The following is a 20,866-nucleotide window of genomic DNA, read 5'->3' as shown; positions in this document are numbered from 1 at the left end:
GTTATTGTTGTTGGTGTCCTTGTGTTGTGTTTCACGTGACACTTGTGTGCATAGTTTTATAGTACAACATATTGTTGCACCTTGATTGTCGATACTTTTATTAAAAAAAACGTTGTTTGGTCAACTAATGTTCTAGGTGTGTGACTTGGAGCATTATACAAAATCAAAGATCTTTGTTTGGATCAACCCTAAAAATTTAAAATATTATGAATCAAATTAATTCTTCCAATCTCACAAGTCACTTCTCCGTAATCATATTTCAAATAAATATTACATTTAATTATTTTAATTTCACATTTAATCGTCACTAGATTAAGCTTTCTGGTTTGACATTGCTGCCTATTTAATACTACCTAAGGGAGGGATATCCCTCCTCGGAACCAAAATAAGAAGTTGACAAAAACTAATTGAAGTCAAAATAGACTGAGCTTTCATGTTTGATTCGAATGCCTGCTTAACACTACCTAAGCCAGGCATGTTTCGCACCAAATCCAAATAAAATAGTAATAAGTAAAATGCACTATGCTATAATGCTCCCAAAGATCTAGTAATTTCTCTGCATCTTGAATTGGGGAATGATTTATTATTTCAAAGAACAGAACAGATTCTTCTAGACTGGTGAATTGGGGAATGGTATAATGCTCTCTCAAATCTATTCTATTCTGTTAGTCTAGAATCACTTTTCCCATATTACACTTTCCTAGGTTAGTTTATTATGGGACAGAACAGATTTCATTTTAAGGGAAACAAAGAGCGAAACACTTGCTTTGCAGGTCCTATCTAATTCTTTGTGAGGGGCCAGGGCAGATGTTGTCATGAGAAGGACATGAATTATTTTCTGGGCGATGGGAAGCTGCGAGGAAGGAGCGTTGTGGGGTCATAGGGAGCAGGTTCTACTTCTACTTGAAAGTACTTTAAAATTAAGCATATAAAATGTGTTTAGACGGGTGTTAAGCAGTAGTCCTTGCTGAGGAAGCCTATAAGAAGCAAGCCAGGGATCAGATCTTAGAGCACTGTCCACAAAACGAGGAGATATTGGTAGTTAATTTTTGAGATAAAGGAGCAGGAAATTTAGATATTGTATGGCAGCAAAGTTGCAGATGCGAGGTTCCTTTAGTGGAGTCATAAGAGGATTGAACAAGATCATCTGTGGTAACCTTAGAGATCCTACAGACTCCCACATCCTCCAAAACACTCTCATTCAGGGATCATTTAGGTATGGTTAAGAAATGCATTTTCGGGGTTCAATTCTGCTTTATTTCTGAATATTTCTTGGTCTCTGGAAATCTTTATATTTGTATATATGTTGTCAGTATGAATTATACATAAAATGAGAGACACACACCCAATGACCTTCTTGATCATGCTGCAGATGCAGAGTTTTGACAGGTTTATCTGGCAATTAACTTTTCCATTCCTCTTGACGTGCATGTGGGAAACCCCATAGCTGTATAATGTTTTTGTGTCCTCTGCGGATAATAGCACAAGTGCCTAGGTTTTGTAGGTTTTGTAGGTTTTCTCCCGTTGTAATCTTAATATGGTAATCTGTTCTTAATCATATGCTTTTAATTCACATCATTCAACTTCCATCTGATGGATATTGTTGCAGTTTAACCCTCTTGCCACTTCCAATGTTTCCATTTCTAAAGTTCCAACAACCCTACAAATCACGTTTCAGTTGGGGTCATAATTAAACTAGAATTTGAACTCACAATGTTGTTCCACTAGTTTTTGTGGATTGTCGCTTTAAAGAAATTCAAATTTGTTGAAAATAAGTCACATTCAAATTGATAATGGGATGATTAAAGAGGGGTCAGTAGCTCAACTGGTAGAGCACTCCAACAACAAATGGAAAGTCCTCAATTTGAATCCTAGCTGATCCGTATAAACTGTAACTCAACACATGATATCAGAACCAGATTAGGATCCCAAGCACCTTCAGTGTGACTTAAATGAAGTGTTGGAACTTGGAAATAAGCCATGTCCAAATTGACCCACCCATTTGCTGCTGGAGTGATCTACCGAACCACTGACTCCTCTTTGGCCAGCGGAAAGTTGATCTGAGTACAACTTATTTCCAACAAAATTTGACACGTCAATAAATTTATGCCAACATACACAATGTCTGCAGTTAGAGAATGCAGGATATGGTTCTTTCTGATTGGATAACAGAAACATATTTGCAGATAATCTTGGATTGGCTGAGAGCCCAGGGAAGGTTTCCAGGATTGGACTTTTAGGATACATGAAACAGAACATGAGATGAAAATGAGTTTATTCACTAGGGACACTAGGTCCTGATAAGTCACGTCTGATCTTTTGCAGGAAATGTGTGCATTCATCTGTTTATGAGAAGAATGAAGATGTTGGTGTTCATCTGGATAAGGTTCCTGATGAAATAATCCAGCCTGCAACTCAGAAAAGCTGGGTGCCACACCCCAAGACAGGTGTGTTTGGTCCTGCAGAGGAACAGAGCTGGACAGGTGGCAACCCTAACCAATCTCCCGAGAAGATTGAGGAATCAGTTCTTGAGCAACAAGTCTGGTTCCGTCCCTCAGAAGGCCTTGAAAAGCAGCCCTACAACTGATGAGTGAAACATGTGTATATGTAAATATTCGAAGTTATACTTGTTTAAGAATAAGCATAAAGTCTGGTGTGGCTTATGGACAAAGTCATACCATAGTTTAATATTTTATGAGATGTCAGTGGTACTATTGTTGAAAGATTTAGTGTGTAGAGCGTGTTTCTTTCACCATGAGACACCTGTGGTACAATTGGTGAAGGATTTAGTGTGTGGAGTATGTTTTTATAATACTGAGACATCAGTGGTACAATTAATGAATGATATGGCGTGTGGAGTCTGTTTCTTTAATCTTCATATATTATTAAGTATAATGGTTTCTATATGTGATTCTCTTCAAACTGCTTCCATGTAATTTCTACTTTCAACTTTGTTTTGTCAGTAGATATTTGCTGACTGTAAATTACAGTTGTTTTGTCAGTAGATATTTGCTGACTGTAAATTACAGTTTTATGGACATTTTAATATTAATTTTATTTGGGTTAGGGTTTAACATGTTATATATTTAATTTACAGTTATCCAGTTTTTTTAATGGAAATAGAAATAGAATTTTTTTAGTCTATGATATCAGGTGATCTGTTTTTAGGTCTACAAATGACTTATAATATTACAGAAATATTCTATATTCCTTGTAAGATGCACCTAGTTGTGCTATAAACAAGATGCACATATCTTTACCTCCTCTAAGATTTGAACTTATGACCTTTTTGTTAAATTGTGGTCTCACTTAGTCTAAATTGATACTGCCTGACTATGAAATATGAAAGATAAATTATGAAATATGATATCTCCCTAAAAGTTTATAAAAAATTCTACATAAAAAATTATCTTTTCAGAATATTTCATGAATGTCGATCTTCCAGCTAGAGAATGCCCTGCCATTTCCTTAAGATGTCTACCCTAATGTTTCCACCATGTTCCTGCTTGGTGTACTTGCATTTCTGAGATTACCAAGTACACCCCTCCAATTCTTTGAGAAAAATAGTTCTAGTCCAATAAACCATAAATAATTTCTTTATGCTGACAAAAAATTTCATATGAATCCATTTGAAAAGTTAATTGAACTATTTGAATTTTTTCTTTTCTCTATAGCAATTTAGCTACTTGAAGTTTGGTCCCATCTCAAAAATCACAAACATGTGAGGTTGGACTGCACATGACTAAATTCTCAGGGATCTCAATTATTGTTTCTCTGCACAAAGATTATCACATGGCAGTCTGTTGTATACCTCTTTTTATTAACAATAATCTGAAATGTGATAATCTTTGTGCAGAGAAACAATAATCATTGAAAATTATCTGAAATGTCGAAAGAAAATTTATGCACACAATTTAATCAAGAAGGTTTCAAAATACATTTCATAGATTGAAAAATTCATACCAACTATAGATATGAGTACCATAAATTTTATTGCTTCTTTATAAAAATGACAATATTTAAACTGTTCTACGTATTTTAGTTCATCTGATAGATCTATACAATAGAAATAGTATATATATGACCCAAGACACTAACAGAGTAAATATAAAGCAAAGACAATATGGAAATTAATCTTGGGTTGAAAAACTCAGCACGGTAGGATTCTTTTACTATTGCAAAAACTCAACTGTTCTCCAATACAGTTTTCTTACTCCACCCTTAAGCATGTACAAATATGAATACGCACATCAAAAGTAGTTTTACACATTGTTTAAATCATGCAAATGATAAATATTAATACTTTAAATTATAGAGAAAATAAAAAATCCCAAAATAACATCAAAAATAAATAACTAAATAAAATAACTTCCAAAAACTAGAAGAATTGGCCCATCAACTGTATAAAATATACAACACTTATCCTGCAGAAATACCATGATCCTTCTTTACAGCAAATGGGGAAGTCTTTATTCTATTAGAGTCGTGTAATTTCCATAGTCCAGCATGTAGCATGTAGCATGATCCGAAATGTTGATGATGAAAAGGTTTCACACACAGTTTAAACCAGAAGTTTGACAAGAAAGAGTACAATAAGACTATTAAACATCAAGTTTTCACAGTCCATGAGATTATAAGAAGTTTGGAGTAATTTTTGGAAGTTATGAGAATGCAATGCTTTATTCCGTAGTTTTTAACTATATGATTTTTTTCTTTGGCTGACTTTTATAAATATAATACAATCTTGTTGCTCTTGAAAACTTGTATTTTACTTAAATTCATTCTTGTTTCTTCATCATTCTGTAAACAATTAAATCTATTGATATTGATTTTGATTAAACAAAATTTATCTCTTAACATATTTTAAAAAGCATAGAAACATACTTAAGATTAAGAAAAGACAAATCGTTGTCATCTTAATCTCAAATATATAAACCAAAATGTAAGAATTCTAATTCAAAACATATATAAAATATAAGTAAAATTGACAAATATAAATCTTCTAAAGAATGTTCTTTCTAATTGTTCTAAGTTTATGGATATTTTAGATTAAATATAATCCAACCAATTTAAATAACAATATTAATTATTTCTATCTAAACATTAAAGGAAATATTCAACATGTCCTTTGTACACACTCAATAAGATTCCAATATTGTGGGTAAGGACAGGTCTTCAAAACACCACTCTTTTCAATACTTTTCAAGTACAAATCATGATATCACAATCAACAATAAATATTAAGTAACTTGGGGTGCAAGGAATTAGACTTTAATTTTATAAAGTGGAGACCTTTAGATAAATGTCTATTATAAGCTGGTTATCATGGTCCCCTCCCTCCCAACTCACCCTTATCCACAACAATTAAATCATTTGAACCGACCTAATTAAAATATTTATGTTATGACTTTCAATTTTAGCTTTAATCCAATAAATTAAATATAATTAAAAATCCTCCAAATAAAATATAGTCAACCAACCATAACACAACCGCCTCATCAGCAATGATATTTTAACTATTGAACTTATTTTCAAATGCTCTTATAATATTCTGGTTGTACTTTTCCAATGGGTATTAGTATCTTAAAAGATAATATTATGTATATATATATATAAATATAATTAATTTAAATTTAAATTAATTGAATGATAATATCTAAGAGAATGTATTTTAATGTAAAATATAAAAAAAAATGTAAACAATAAATATATTTAGTTTTGTGATTAAACAAAAATGATTTGTATAAAGATTGTATAATTTGTGATATTCCAAAATTTGAAGTAGAATATTTTTGTCTATGTTTTGTCTTTAGATTAAAAAATTATGTCTATATTGTAGAAGGTCAAGTCTATAGTCATAGAAATGACTTGTAATTTTATAGAAATGACATGATAGTCTCATAATTTTGTTTTGTTTAATTCCAGTTTGGTTCTTCTATCTTTATAATATTCAAAGATTGGTGGTATTTAGAAATATCTTGGAAGGGTTGTCATTATATTGTTAGGGGACACCTTTTCCTAGGTCAACATATGAAAATGTGTGTAAATTGTGGAAGACAACACTCTTCAATTGTGCATATTTTCCTAGGATGATCGTGTAGATCTAGATCCCTTGCCTTACACCAATTGAAACATCGCCTTATGTTGATGTGAATGATATTCCTTGGAATGCTCACAGGAAAGAGGATGTTCTTACATGTTTAAAACGAATGCATTGGATGACGTTAAATCCAAGCTTATAGGCTATAGGAATATATCAAGAAAACATGTACTTAGTTAATTTAGAGCGAGAAAATAATGGGTGGCATTTGATCACAATTTGAATTTAAATTTTGAAAATGTAAGGCTCAAGGTCACAATAAGGGGTTAACTTGGATGCAATTGTATAAATGACTCTAGGTGGGCAAACAATCAAATTTGGTTGAATAATTGTCTTAGTATGTGTGTATAATGATAACGTAGAAATTAAATAAATGGGGATATATGTCTATAGGGGTGAATAGAGGCTAGGGTAGTGAACCCAACTTCGCACAAGATTGCACCATTTTTTGATCTATAGATGTATTAATATATTTTGCTAAAATGGGCACAAAACTAAATGGGAAATGGCATGGGTATGCAAATTTCACTAATATGTTTTACCTCCACTTTGAGGCACATGAAAGTCCTATAATGACCATGTATTTCAAAGTATGTAGTACTCATAAACATCCATGTAAAATAAATATTTAGACACAAAAAGATATAAAAGGGGATCCATATAAAGTAGTGAACAATACAAGATGTCATAATTGTTTTATTATTTGTCATCCACTCTTCTTGGGGGCCTACGAAATGGGAAAAATATGCCATGAGTTGATTCTATGACATTAGTGGGAACAAATGCAATTTGAATCTCACTATGAGTAATCATAAGAGGAAGATGAGAGATTTTGCCTATATTAAAAGTGGAAATGATTTGCCTCACTTGGAAATCAATGGGTGGCATGGTGAATAGAGTGCACATGTTAAAGATGAGTCTTTGTAGGCACTTGCATGTCTACAAAACTCCTACAAAACTCAAGATGAGATTGTTAACAATAGAATATGCCCCCTATAATTGGTTGCATCTATAGGACATAAGGAATTAAAGTGAGGGAAGAAAAATACATGAAATGTGAATGTAAGCTAGGCATGTAAGCATGTAAATCATATAAAGTGATATAATCATAAATTAATGCATTATATATCAAGAAAGAAAGGTATGTCAAATAATAATCATGGTAAGCTCATGGGATAGAGATAGTATTGAGGAAGAATGATGTTGCCCCCAATACAAAAAAATAAAGTCTAGTGTATGGCTCTCAATGGCTAGGAACACACATGTAAGCATGTAAAACACTATAGTAGTGACATGTGCCCCCAATGTGGCTCAAAGAGCATGAGCACACAATGGTTGAGATAAGGCAATAAGTGCCTAGTGGTGATAATGATATATTGAGCTAATGCCCCTGTAAATGTAATGCCTCCACATGGGTGGGATAATGCAATAAGGTTTGAAGTTGTAAAATGGGGAAAAACATGATGCCCACAAATATAAAGGTGATGTGGAAGATATAACAATGTATTATCATAATCAATTTGTAAGAATGTTAGTATATAAACATATAGGTGCAATTAAGTAATATGTGTTAATGTAATCATAAAGACATGTGTATAAATGTACTTACCCCATCCGTTGATCAACTCTTCTTGACCTCATCAACCATTTACAGGTCTTTGAATTCATCCCACTATTTCTTCATATCGCCTTCTCTAACAAGGCACCCCCATTTTGATAAGACATTCACTTTTGAACACTACTGGATGTTTGGGGGGAGGGGGGGGGGGGGGGGGTGGAGGGGTGAATCAACATATACTAAAACTTGATCAGATCAAAGTACTTAAACCATAACATCCATTCAAATCAATGTGCATGAAAGTAAGCAATGGAAATATCAAATGCACCCACACAAGAACATCAAGATGTTTACATGGAAAACCCAAGCTGGGAAAAACCAGGGTGAGATTCTTACTCATAATATGTATTAATTGTTTACAATGTTTTAGGCCAGGGAGCTCACTGCTCCAGACTTAGGGAAAGATACAATAGAAGTAATTTCTCAACTAAAGATCACTTCTTGAAGGAAAGGTAGAAAAAAAATAGTTGTCTAGATATAATATGAAAAGATTGAACTACATAAAAAATAGCATCTATTAATATGCGGATGACAGTTAATGAAACAATACCCATCTAACTACTTTGCAATATTTTTAGACCACTACTTTGCTCAAACTCGCCACAAATTAACTCATAGTCACATGTACTTCTTCGCATGCCATTCTTTTTTCATAACTCAATTGAACTACTCATTATATTTCATCCTACTAGGTCATCCAAAAGGAAATATAAACGTTTACATATCATCAACCCAAAATATTTCATGTGAAAGGTAGAGAAGATGTGTGAGGGTTTACACCAAGTTGACACACTTTCCAAATATCACCAAAAGACTTTACATGCAACCACTCGAATAAAAAATAAATAAGCTAGCAACAATCTAATTAAAATATCTTAATTCAGACCCAAAAAAAGAATAAGTGGTCCATCACAGAAGAAATATGATTCCTTAAGAATAATAACAATTGATCCATAACATCCTTGAAACTATATCAAGCCAAAGAAAGAAGTGCATACCTTCACACACTCCTAAAACAATACTATAACTAATTATAGGAAATAATGTCACCCAAAAACAACTTATCCAATCAACTGGGAATTTGAAATCAAGCTACCAAAAATATTTTTGCAATAATCAACATAGCCATATGAAACATATCTAGTGCAAACACATATTCTAGACTATGATGTTGTTCACCAGAACAATTAGCAAAGCTAACACCACTACTTCTGGACCAAATAAGGAACATTACTCCTCCAGAAGTACCTCATGTCATCATCCTAATCCATTCATAAAGCATAACATCAGTCCGTGAATAACTCTGTAGCATATACCAAACATATAGACATCCAAACCAAAAACCATCTATACAATCAGATACCAAGAACACAAAATTGACAGGCAAAATACTGCACCATACATTTATGCTATACATCACTTTCATACCACAAACCATCAGCACCAACATCACAGTACTACCAAGCCATAATACATCCATACTATCATCACAATGCATCCAAACCAAACCAATAGCCAGACAAAACACCAACAATTAGACCATCAACAATCATCAACAATAGGTTTAACATCAATGACAACAAAGACACATATGTGTAACAATTTGCCTTCTTATTTCCCTCTCACTCGATGTAGGAGACTTTGAAATATTGAAACTACATTAATTTGGAGATTATGAGCTTAACATATTTGTTTAGCTTCCATGTTTGATCTCTCCCTTTACAATTGAATTTACAATCACTTGGGAGTCACCTTCAAGATGGAGATTTGTAATTGAGAGTCATGAAGCCAAGTTAATTGGATTCTCACCTGAGCTTCCACCTCATTGTTTGTGCCTTCTTCAAGCTTTTGTGCACTGATCGCAAGGATGCTACCCATTTCATCCCTTGCTATGCATCCTACTCCCAATGGTCTTGGGTTTTCTCTGGAAGCATCATCAATATTTATCTTAATCCACCCTTAATCCAACCTTTGTCATACCAGTTCTCCCTCAATCTATTTTATTGGTTCAACCCAACGAGGCGCATTAGCAAGACAAATAAAATATTCATTTTAGTTATTTGAGGTGGAAAAAATTAAATAAAGTATTTGAATTTATTTAATTGAAGAGGGGAGTGTTAGCTGATTAAATAATTAAAAATAATAATAATTATGAGAGGGAGATTAATCAAATAATAAATTTATTTAATTAATACTAGGATAAAATGGTAAAATTAATTAAATAAGAATATTTAATTAATTATGAATAGCAAAGGCTAATGAAAATTAAAAATTATTAAATTATTAGAGGAAAATTAGCTTAATTAAATAAGTAATAAAAGATAGAAGAATTGGTAAGAAGGTGACATAATGGAAATGTGTTAGTCATTTTTAGATGTCTACACTAGTAAATGGTATTTTCACGAAAACCCTCCATGTGCTCCTTAGTTTTCCCCACAAATTTTTTATTGGATGTCCATATATATGGTAAAATTCTAGGTGATTATTGTAAGAAATAAAAGGGATAAGCATATTATTAGGGAGCTATACCTCAATTCAGTGGGGATTCTTTTTATTTTCTTCAAAAAAATTAGTAGTTTCTTCTTTAGTGTTTCACAAAGGTCACATTCTCTGTCATTGGTCACCATTTTGTATCTACCTCGATACATGTAGTTGGGGAAAAGTATTCCCTTCTAACATGGAAATTTTGTGTATGATGTATTTGGTAGCATATTTGACATGGGGATCTCAATTTTTGTTGATGTTGGAAGCCTCCCATTAAATGTTGCATTAGCCAACATAGTAGTGTACTTATTATCAACCTTCTTAGGTCTTTCCCCTTTGTTCCATTATCCCATCACTCTGTAAATTATTTCCTTTGTAATCAAGAAGTTGATTCCTTTGTATTCATGAAGGTTTTTCCAAATATATGAATTCACCTTAAATGTACTTAACACCAACCAAATCCATCTGTAATTGCTATTAATATTTAAGAAGCCTTCCTAAATTTTTAGTTTTAGATTATTAATGCTATTGTAGTAAATCTGTCCATTTTAATTAAATGAATATTTGTTATTTATTTGATTAAAAACCTACTAGCCATCAGTTAATTAAATTAACATTTAATTAATTCATCTTCAAACATTCTCCTATTAATTAAATAAATTATTGAATCTATTTTAATTAATTCATTAAACCAAATTCACAATCAATTAAATAAATAAATCCTATTTATTCAATTTAATCCCCTTTCCTCTTTTAAAAAAATAAATAAAACATTTATTTAAATCATTAAATCCCCCCCCCCCAACTTGCATTCTCCTAAAAATGCAACTTGCACCTATTTGTTAAAATAAATGAATTTTATTTTAATAAAAATCCTATTTTCCCTCACCCACCAAACCCACTTGCAAATCCTAAGCCCCTTTTAGATTCTTCAAACCCCTTCCTAATTATCTTAATCCATCCCCTAATTATTGTCACATTCCTAAACAACTTGGAGTCACTTCTCAAAGACTCCAAAAGTCTTTGAAAATCATTAAATGCTTTGTGTGTTCAACAATCTAACCTCTAAAGTCTTCCAAACCACTAATGGCTCTTATATGACCATTTATGGTTAAATCCACTTGCACCCATGGTTAGGGACTTTGACCCTTAACTCAACCTTCATGTAGCCCATGTGTCTCCTCAAGCATTTATTGCTTTGACCATGGTTATCCTCACTAACTCTTGCACAAGAGTTTATCCATTGGATAAAAGCATTATTCTTTGAATAATGAATTTATTCACTCAACCCAACCTTAACCTTACCTCCCAAGTTAACTCTCAGGTCATGTCAAGCATTTAATGCTTCTTCCCTCTCCTCTCAACCCATCTCATGTTGACACTTGTCATCCTGGGATTGAGTTGAAAGTCCTCGCATAGATCATAAACCATTCAATCTTGACCCTTGTTGAGATTACTCAATCTCAACCATTCATTGCTCCATTTTACCTATAAATAGAGCTCACATTCCTCATTTTCAAATCCTCAAGCATTTAGCATTCTTAGCCATAAATCTTGAAAACTTGCATGCATTTACACTATAGTGAATTTTAGAGAAGAGCATTTAGCGTAAATCAATAATATATTGTTATTTTTGTCTAAAATAAATCATTTCTCATTTCATAGCATCTAATATTAGTGTGCTTCACTCTTGCATAGCATTAGATTAATCATTTTTCAATCTTGAATCTCCATAAGGCATCCATAGTGCAAAAAGCTGCTGAGAGCTACACTAATTTGGAACTTGGAGAGGAGAGGAACAAGGAAGGAGAAGCTGCTAGCATGGTAGAGAGCATATGGAGATGTTTAGTTACTTTTTGTAGATTCCTTAAGCTTTCTATTTGTTTAGTAGTGTCTTTCCTGATATGCTTGCTTAGGATAGTATTCAATCTTTGATTTGCTAACTAATGACTAACTCTTGTCTCTTGTGCTTCCTTGTGTGTGTTTAGCTATCAAAACAGGTTTTTACTAATCCTTCCATTTTTGCAGAGCATCAGCTATCATACTATACTATAAACTATCAATTTTATTGGTCTCTTAGAGCTTTGATCTCTTCCAAAAATTCACTATGATCCACATCTATCAAGTTGGTATGAATATATTTGCAAACATCTCCTATATAAACTACTAATCTAAGATTATTAAAAAAAAATCATCTAGCTCGTTTTTCATAGCTTTTCATATATGATGTTTGTACAATGGTTTCTTGTTGTCCTTTGCTTCAACCATCTATGGGGTGAACTGCCTATCATTGATCTTACTATTTTCTCTTTTCTTTCTTCTTGGCTCCATTATTTTCCCTATTTCTTATTCTTCACACAATGAGTTATGATTTTTATTTTGAGTTTGATCTTATCCTTCACCTCCTTTTAAAGGTTTTTAACCCTTGATGATGATGTCATTATTTTCAACATGTTTAACTATGGATCATGTGTCTCATCTATTTGAGTGAACTCATTTCTTGTACTTGATTTATATGATAAATAATATATTATCTCCTACATTCCTCACTTTAATGTAGTTCACAATAATATTTTAATCATGCTCCATTTAAATATCCTTCAATAGTTTCACCATTTAGAGTTTTAAGTTGAACCATGCTAGTTGAATGCATATGGCATATGAGATAGTGTTCTTATAGAAAAAATATATTTAACTTACCTAGTTTCTCAAACTCACTATAATATAGTGGCACTAAAGCTTACAATTGGATTTGTATACTTATATTTTGGCGATTTCATTCTTTTTGTTGTTGAACATATGTTGTCATTGATGTCAAATAAATGTTGTCTTTGATATCAGATGAGTGTTAGATATGTTGCTTACTTCTTTGACATCTAGAAGGCTGAAGAAAGTATATTATTGTCATGTCATATCACAACATGTCAAGTTGTAACATTATTGTGGATCATTATGATAGTGGAATAAGTTGGGATATATTTGTTATATCATGTTGAATCCATTCATATTGGTGGAAGTAATCTGAAAGTTTGTTGCAAAGTGTTTGGATTAAGTTACCCAAATAGTGAGCTTGTTCTGATAAAATGTTGCAATATCCATTTTTTCATATTTGTGAGTTATGTCCTACAGTTTGAAATGAGATTATGTTTACAATAATTCATCATTATCTAGAGTTTTTGGAGTTGGTGTGTAGCAAGTTGTATGATTTGAATAATAGAGGTATTATTTTACTAGTGAATTTACTAGTTGTGGTTCTAACTTGATGTGGTAGTGACTTGTGGTGTGTGTCATTTGGAGGTAGCATGTGGATGACTATTGGGACTAGATGAGGTTACATTGGGATCCGCATGACATGTTCTTTCTTTTGGCATAGTGTGTGGGCTATTGAATCTAGCCTATTACACGTTTGCATACATTAAATCAAGAAGATGTTTTGTGGTTGACTTGTGGATATTATTTCTATATTTTTGGGTTGACATATATTTGTAATTGTGTGTGTGTGTGGGTGTCATAGATTCCTTTTTATGTGTACTTTTGGGGATACAAGTTATTATCATGCAGATGTAAGGGTGATGTTGTGTGTAGCATCTTAATTTGTGTGCACCATTATCAAATATTATATGTTGTGTAGGAGAGTTTCTAGAGGTTGGTCAGATCCAATAGAAGTTAATTTATCTATTTTGAAGGTTTGAAGGTCCGCAATCTATTTCTTTGTATTCCAATGGGACTAGTGTTTCACCTCTGATTTGTTTCTCTAATCTTTGTATTGGGGATTGGTGTCTCCAATGGGTTGGTGCCTACAAATATAATAGGGGATTCATATCTTTGGTAGGTTGGTGCCTACTTCATGATTGTAAGTGATTCATTATATTGTGAGGAAATATTCGGGCAATAGTTCTAAGTAGCTATTTGTTGGACATATGAGTTGCCGTGTTGTTGTGGTTATCATTGATGTCAAACTTGTTGTTCTGGTTTCGTCTAAAATGTCTATGGTACAGAGTTATCTTGTTATGTTGTTGGTGTAATTGTTGTGTTGGTTGTTATGAAAGTGCTTGGATCTGGAATCTATTGTTTGTGTTGAATATTATTTTTATCTTCATTGCATATAGTTTCGGTATGTGGATATATTGGTTTTAAGGTTTGGAAACATCTTTGTGTTCTCTAGTTGTTGTGATATTGTTCGTTGCTAGTTGTGAGATTCTATGCTTGACATATCCTTAGGTCTAAATATGATTTGTGGAAGCATGTTGGATGTTTTACAGGTCTCACTGTAGCATGTGGAGAGCCAAATTTGAGTTATTTGCTTTGGAGAGTATGTTTAAATCGGTAATTTCTTTTATGATTGTGTAGCATGTAGATATGTTGTTGGTTAGGTTATGGTGATTGCAGGTCAGTGAATTAATCTTTGGAAGATGTTTTTTGGTCCTCTCTTTCTCTTGAAGTGGATCAACATGTGTATTTTTGGTTTAGAAAGTATATTTTTGTTTCATACCGATTTGTTGTATGCTTTGATGATCTATCTTGTATATAAGGCATTTGAATGTTTGAGTTAGTGGAAATTAGAATGAGAGAGAGTGTAGATGACATGGAAAAGATCAGAGGAAGTGTGAGAAATGAAGAAGAGTTGTGTTTGAATGATATGCAAGTTGTGTTGTGATAGTGACAGAGAGTTGAGATAGAGTGTTGGCAATTGTGATCAAAGTTGTGTGTGTTGATGTTGGTCGCTTAATGCAGAGTTCAACAACAACTTGATGATCAAGATATCCTTCTTTTCAGATTATTTTTATGTATCTTGTCTTGAGTGCAATTAGCTTCATGTTTTGCAAGTCCTCTTTGTATTTTGTCTCATGAGCAGTTAGCTTTGGTGTATGGGTCTAGAGCAATGAGCTCTATCTTTGAAATCATTTTATATATAGTGGTTATATTCTTGTGGGTTAACTCCCACTATATTTTTTCCTTGTTTAGGTTTTCCATGTATAAATCTTGGTTTTCATGTTTTGAATATGTGTTGTCCATAAAAATTTTATGTGCTACTATAATTGTTTGTTTGGACTGATTCACCCCCCTATCAGTCTTGCCTTGGGTTCAAAAATTGGTATCAAAGTGTGGTTCCTCTTGAGTAAGATTAACCTCTTTAGGTAGATCCGGTATGGCACGGGACATTCATTTCAAAGTTCCTATTTTTGAGGGTACAAATTTTCCATATTGGAAGGAGAGAATGGAGTCGCATTTGGAGACATTGCAGAATGGAATTTGGGAGATCATTCAGACTAGATATACTGAGCAATAGGGTGGTGCTAAGACCCCAGATGACATATAGTCAAAGAAAGCTATTGCAAAGGCTAGAGCTATAATTATGAGCTGGATAAGTGATTTAGTGTTTGGAAGAGTAAAAGGATTGAAGGAAGCTAAAGCTATGTTTGGCATGTGAAGGTGATGCAAAGATAAAGCAGACTAGGTTGATGAATTTGAAGCAAAAGTATCAATACTTGAGAATGCTTGGAGATGAAGGAGTTGAGAATTATATTCATAGAGTGACTGATCTTGCTGATGGAATTAGAGCCACCGAGGGACATTTGGAGGAATGCGATGTTGTGCATATTAAGATCTTGTTGACTTTGCCTAAATCCTACAAGTTGCAGAGATGTCCTATACAAGAGAGTAATGATTTGAGAAAATATTTTATTGATCAACTTATTGGTACCTTAGCAGCCTATGAGATTTCAGAAATGGAGGAAGAGAAAAGAGAAAAGAGAGAAGCAACATTTAATATTTCAAGGTTTGATGATCCGAAAGCAGTGGAGACCTAGATGAAGTTGAAGCAAATTTTGTGAGAAGATTGCAACGAGGCACTGGGAAATATAAAGGTAAGTTACCTCTGAAATGCTTTTCTTGTGGTAGAATTGGAAATTATGCTTCTAATTTCAAGTACAAAGAAGATTATAAGAAATCAAATGAATATGAGAAGAACAAGTTTAGAAGATGCAATTTCAACTAAAAAGAGAAGAAAAGATTATGCTCTATTGAAGAACATACATTTGAAGATGAAGTTGATGATGACTTGAATGAAGAATCTTTGTTTTTTAGCAATTGAGGATAAGGAGAGTTCTTTGGAGAAACTGGAAGATGAGAAGACTATTAAGACTGCATTGCATGCTAAGATAGAATCGCATACATGGATTATAGACTATTGATGTTCAAATTATATGACCGGTGATAAAGACAGGTTTATTAATTTAAAGAAATATGATGGAAGATCTATGAAGTTTGTTGGAAAAGATGATGTAGCTATTCAAGGTATTGGAAGCATTTCAATTGATGGTAAGCATAAGACTGATGATGTTTATTATGTTGATGAATTGAGACATAGTATGTTAAGTGTTAGTTAGATGTGTAGAAAATGGTATGAAGTTTTGTTTAGTAGTACCAAATATGTGATGAGAAAGGAGAAGAATGGTAAAAGAGTTGCAGAAGGAATTAGAACAAGTGGAAATGTTTACTAGATTAAAAATAAAGAGGAGAATAAATGTTGTATGGCACATAAAATTGATTTGCAGTTCCAAAAAAGACAAGTGAGTTGGAAGAAAGTAAAGAGAAGGAATTAAATGAAAATGAAGAAGAAGAAGAAGAGGAGGAAGATTTAGTGAAAGTTATTGCTCAGTATGTTTAGAAACATCATTCAGAGAATCAAATAATTGGACATAAAGTAAAAGGTGTCCAGACAAGAAGGAAGATTGCAAAAGCTCAAGATCAAACTAAGTACTATTTTCTGTCAATGACTGAGCCGAAGACTTATGAGGAAGCAAGCAAAGATGAAATTTGGGTAAAGGTAATGGAAGAAGAAATAAATCAAATCTAGAAGAACAAGACTTGGGAGCTGGTACCTAGACCAGTGGACAAGAATGTAATTGGAACTAAGTGGGTATTCAAAAATAAGTTGAATGAGCAAGGACAAGTAATAAGAAATAAAAAGAGACTGGTATGTAAAGGATATTCTCAAGTAGAAGGTATATACTTTGAAGAAACTTTTTCTCTTGTAGTAAGGATGAAAACTATACACATGTTTCTTGCATTTTCTTCTTACAAGAACTTTAAGGCTTATCAAATGGATGTCAAATCAACATTTTTTAATGGAGATCTAGAAAAAGTTTACATTGAGCAACCAAATGGATTTAGATTAACAAAGGATCCATATATGGTGTACAAACTAAAGAAAGCTTTGTATGGACTTAAACAGACACTTAGAGCCTGATATGCAAGATTGGACAGGTATTTACTTCAATAGAATTTCAGGAAAGGTATAGACAATAATCTTTATTTCAAGAGTGATGGAGATAAGTTGTCGATTATTATAATTTATGTTGATGATATTATTTTTGGAGGAAATGATGATCTATGTAAAGAATTTTCTGAGGAGATGCAAAATGAATTTGATATGTCAATGATTAGTGAGTTTCCTCTCTTTCATGGGTTGCAAGTTAGTCAATCAAAAGATGGAATCTTTATATCTTAGAGCAAGTATGTGAAGGAAATGTTGAATAAGTTTGGTTTTGATGATTGCAAACTGGTTACTACTCCTTTAACCATTGGGTGCAAGTTGAGAAAAGATGACGAGCCTCCAAAAGTTTAACAAAAGAAGTATAGGTCAATGATTGCAGGATTATTGTATTTGATTGCATCTAGACCAAATATCATGCAGGTTGTTTGTCTGGTAGTGAGATTTTAGGCGAATCCAAAGGTGACACATAAGCAAGCAATGAAAAGAATTTTCAGATACTTGAATGGAACATTTGATTTGGACTTTGGTACAAGAAAGGTAGAGATTTCATGTTGAAAGCCTATATTGATGTAGATTGGGTCGGAAGTATTGATGACCGAAAGAGTACTAGTTGTGGTGCATTCTTTTTAGGTGATAGATTGGTTTCTTGGTTTAGTAAGAAACAAGATTCAATTTCCTTATCTATTGTTGAAGCAGAGTATATTACAACGACATCTTGTGGTACTCAGGTAATGTGGATGAGACAGACTCTTAAGGATATCAAGGTAACATATGATGAAGCAATTTCTATTTTGTGTGACAATACAAGTGTAATAAAAATTTCAAAGAATCCTGTTATGCATTTAAGAACAAAGCATATTTCAATTAGATATCATTATATTAAGGGAAAAAGTGGCTGAGAAGGAAGTTTGGCTGGAATACATTTCTTCAAAAGAGTAGGTTGCAGATATTTTCACTAAAGCATTGGCAAAGGATTCATTTGAGTTTCCTTGGGAGAAGCTTGGGAAAATTGCCCCTCCTTCTAGCTAGGTGCATTGTGGGGATGCATCTTTCCAGGGGGAGCGTTCATGCCTATTTCTTCTCCTAGATCAATGTTGTGGCTACTCTCTAGGGGCAATGGTGTGAAATTTTGTTGTAGCCTTTGTCCTTGATGGCAAAGGGGGAGATTGTTGGAAATGTGAGTTGATGTGGTTGTCATTGATGTCATCTGTGGTGCAGAGTTATCTTGTTATGTTGGTGCAATTGTTGTGTTGGTTGTTTCAGAAGTTCTTGGTTCCAGAATCTATTGTTGGTGTTGAATATTATTGTTATCTTCATTGGATATAGTTTTGGTATCATGGATATATTGGTTATGAGGTCCAAAAACATCTTTGTGTTCTTTGGGTGTTGTGGTATTGTTGGTTGTTGTTTGTGAGATTCTAATCTTGACCTATCCTTAGGTTTGAATATGATTTATGGAAGCATGTTTGATGTTTTATGGGTCTCATCGTAGCATGTGGAGATCCAGGATTTGATTTATTTTCTTTGGAGAGTATGTTTTGATTAGTAATTGCTTATATGGTTGCGTAATGTGTGGATACGTTGTTGGTTAGGTTCCAGTGATTGCGTATTGGTGAATTAATCTTTGGAAGATGTGTTTTGGTCCTCTCTTTCTCCTTGAGTGGATCAACACGTGCGTTTTTGGTTCAGAAAGTATATTTTGTTTCAAGCCGACTTGTTGTATGCTTTGATGTTGTATATTGTATATAAGGCATTTGAATGTTTGAGTTAGTGGCAATTGGAATGAGAGAGAGTGTAGATGATGTGGTGAAGATCTATACTTGGAGAATTTATTAATGGTAATCAATGTTTAATTTGTGTTAAAATTGGGTATACAAATTCACCCCCTCTCATTATATTGTGTGCTCTTCAGTAGTTTGTGTTTTTCTTGTGTTTGTTTGTAGGTTACATGAAACCATATTTCCTCAAATTTTCTAAATACACTAGCTAGTGTTTAAGATAGTATTCCTCATATGTTCTTGTAGTGATTGTGATTATTAGATTGTGTACCACATGTTGAACCAATAAAGTTGCATCTAATCTTAGTTGGAATGAGAAATACTTTGTTAATTGCTTCCACATTTAGCAACATGCCCAAAGCGTTGTTGGTATCTTTTTATCCCATTTAGATGTGTCTTTCTTGTAAAATTTGGTTAGTGCTTTACCCACTACTTTATCATATGATTCACTCGCCTTATTGGTCTGAGTGTGATATGGTGTGCTTTTACTATAAATTATCATAAATTTACCCAAGAGTTCTTGAATAGTTTGATTGATAAAATGATTCCCTTAATTATTGGTAATGTTCATAGGGCACCCAAATCTTGTAATGATATTCTACAAATGAATTTAGCTATTGTAATTATATTAAATCTCCTTTTTGGTCTACTTCTACTTATCTTATTAGATATATTATATATTTATTATGATGAATCATGTCTTAGTCCTTTGGGTAGGGAGTTTATAGATCTGATGAAGTTCATACCCTGTTTATCAATGACATCATGTTTAGTACTAGTTACAATTCAATTTTGTCCATTATGATTGGTATGCCTACACTTTGACAAATTTCACATGTGTGACAATAAGTGTTTATATCTTTAAAGAATGTTTGCCACCATAGTCTAGCTAATAACACCTATATCATCATTCTAGTTCTTGAATGTGCCCTCTACATGTACCTTTGTGTTCTTCCTTATCCTTTTCATGCTCCATAACTATTCTTTGTTAGGACTTCATCTTTCTTCATAATATAATTTTTTCGACTAACTCAAGAAAATAAGAATGAACCAATTGGTTTATTCAAAATGAACTTATTTGAAAAGAGACATGACATAGGGGAAGGGGCCCAATTATCGTCCATGTTCCAATAACTATTCATTGGAACATGGTAATTAAAAGCCCACCGATATAACATTTATTGGACCAATAGTTTCCCACCTGTATAGCCAATACTTGAGAAAAAAGTTACTAATTAGAGGAATTGTGAAACTTTATTGGTACCTATAACACATTATTACTAGGCCATTTGTGCACAAGTAATGGATTAGTTGTGCAAATTTTGTGGTGGTCAAAGTGAATGGTTAATGGGGCAACATAGGATGTGTATTAGACGTCGCCTCAAAATGACCACTTTTTTACTTTCACACGCATAAAGAATCCTCCCACGTCCAGTGTAACTATCTAGAAGTCGAAACAATAGCTATAAGCCCTTAAGTCACATACAAAGATAACAAAAGAAAAGTCATCAAAATCGGATGTATCCTTTAAGAGCTTAGGGTACTCAAAGTTAGCTATAGTGGTTACTCATACCCTTCCCCTATATCATAGATTATTTGAAGGGGGA

The 20,866-nt window shown here is 33.1% G+C and overlaps 1 protein-coding gene across 1 annotated transcript; it reads left to right on the top strand.

Moving 5' to 3' along the window:
• Window positions 1–543: 543 nt before the first annotated feature.
• LOC131077980 (late embryogenesis abundant protein At5g17165) lies at window positions 544–2,872 on the top strand. The gene is made up of 2 exons (XM_058015590.2): window positions 544–1,216; window positions 2,326–2,872. The coding sequence occupies exons 1-2, from the start codon at window positions 1,083–1,085 to the stop codon at window positions 2,585–2,587; spliced, it is 396 nt and encodes a 131-aa protein (XP_057871573.1). The 5' UTR covers window positions 544–1,082; the 3' UTR covers window positions 2,588–2,872.
• The last annotated feature ends 17,994 nt before the right edge of the window (window positions 2,873–20,866 follow it).

This window comes from Cryptomeria japonica, chromosome 5, assembly GCF_030272615.1.
Source record: "Cryptomeria japonica chromosome 5, Sugi_1.0, whole genome shotgun sequence".
Taxonomy (NCBI): Eukaryota; Viridiplantae; Streptophyta; class Pinopsida; order Cupressales; family Cupressaceae; genus Cryptomeria; species Cryptomeria japonica.
Note: the sequence above shows the minus strand (reverse complement) of the source record. Positions and strands in the feature narration are given on the sequence as shown.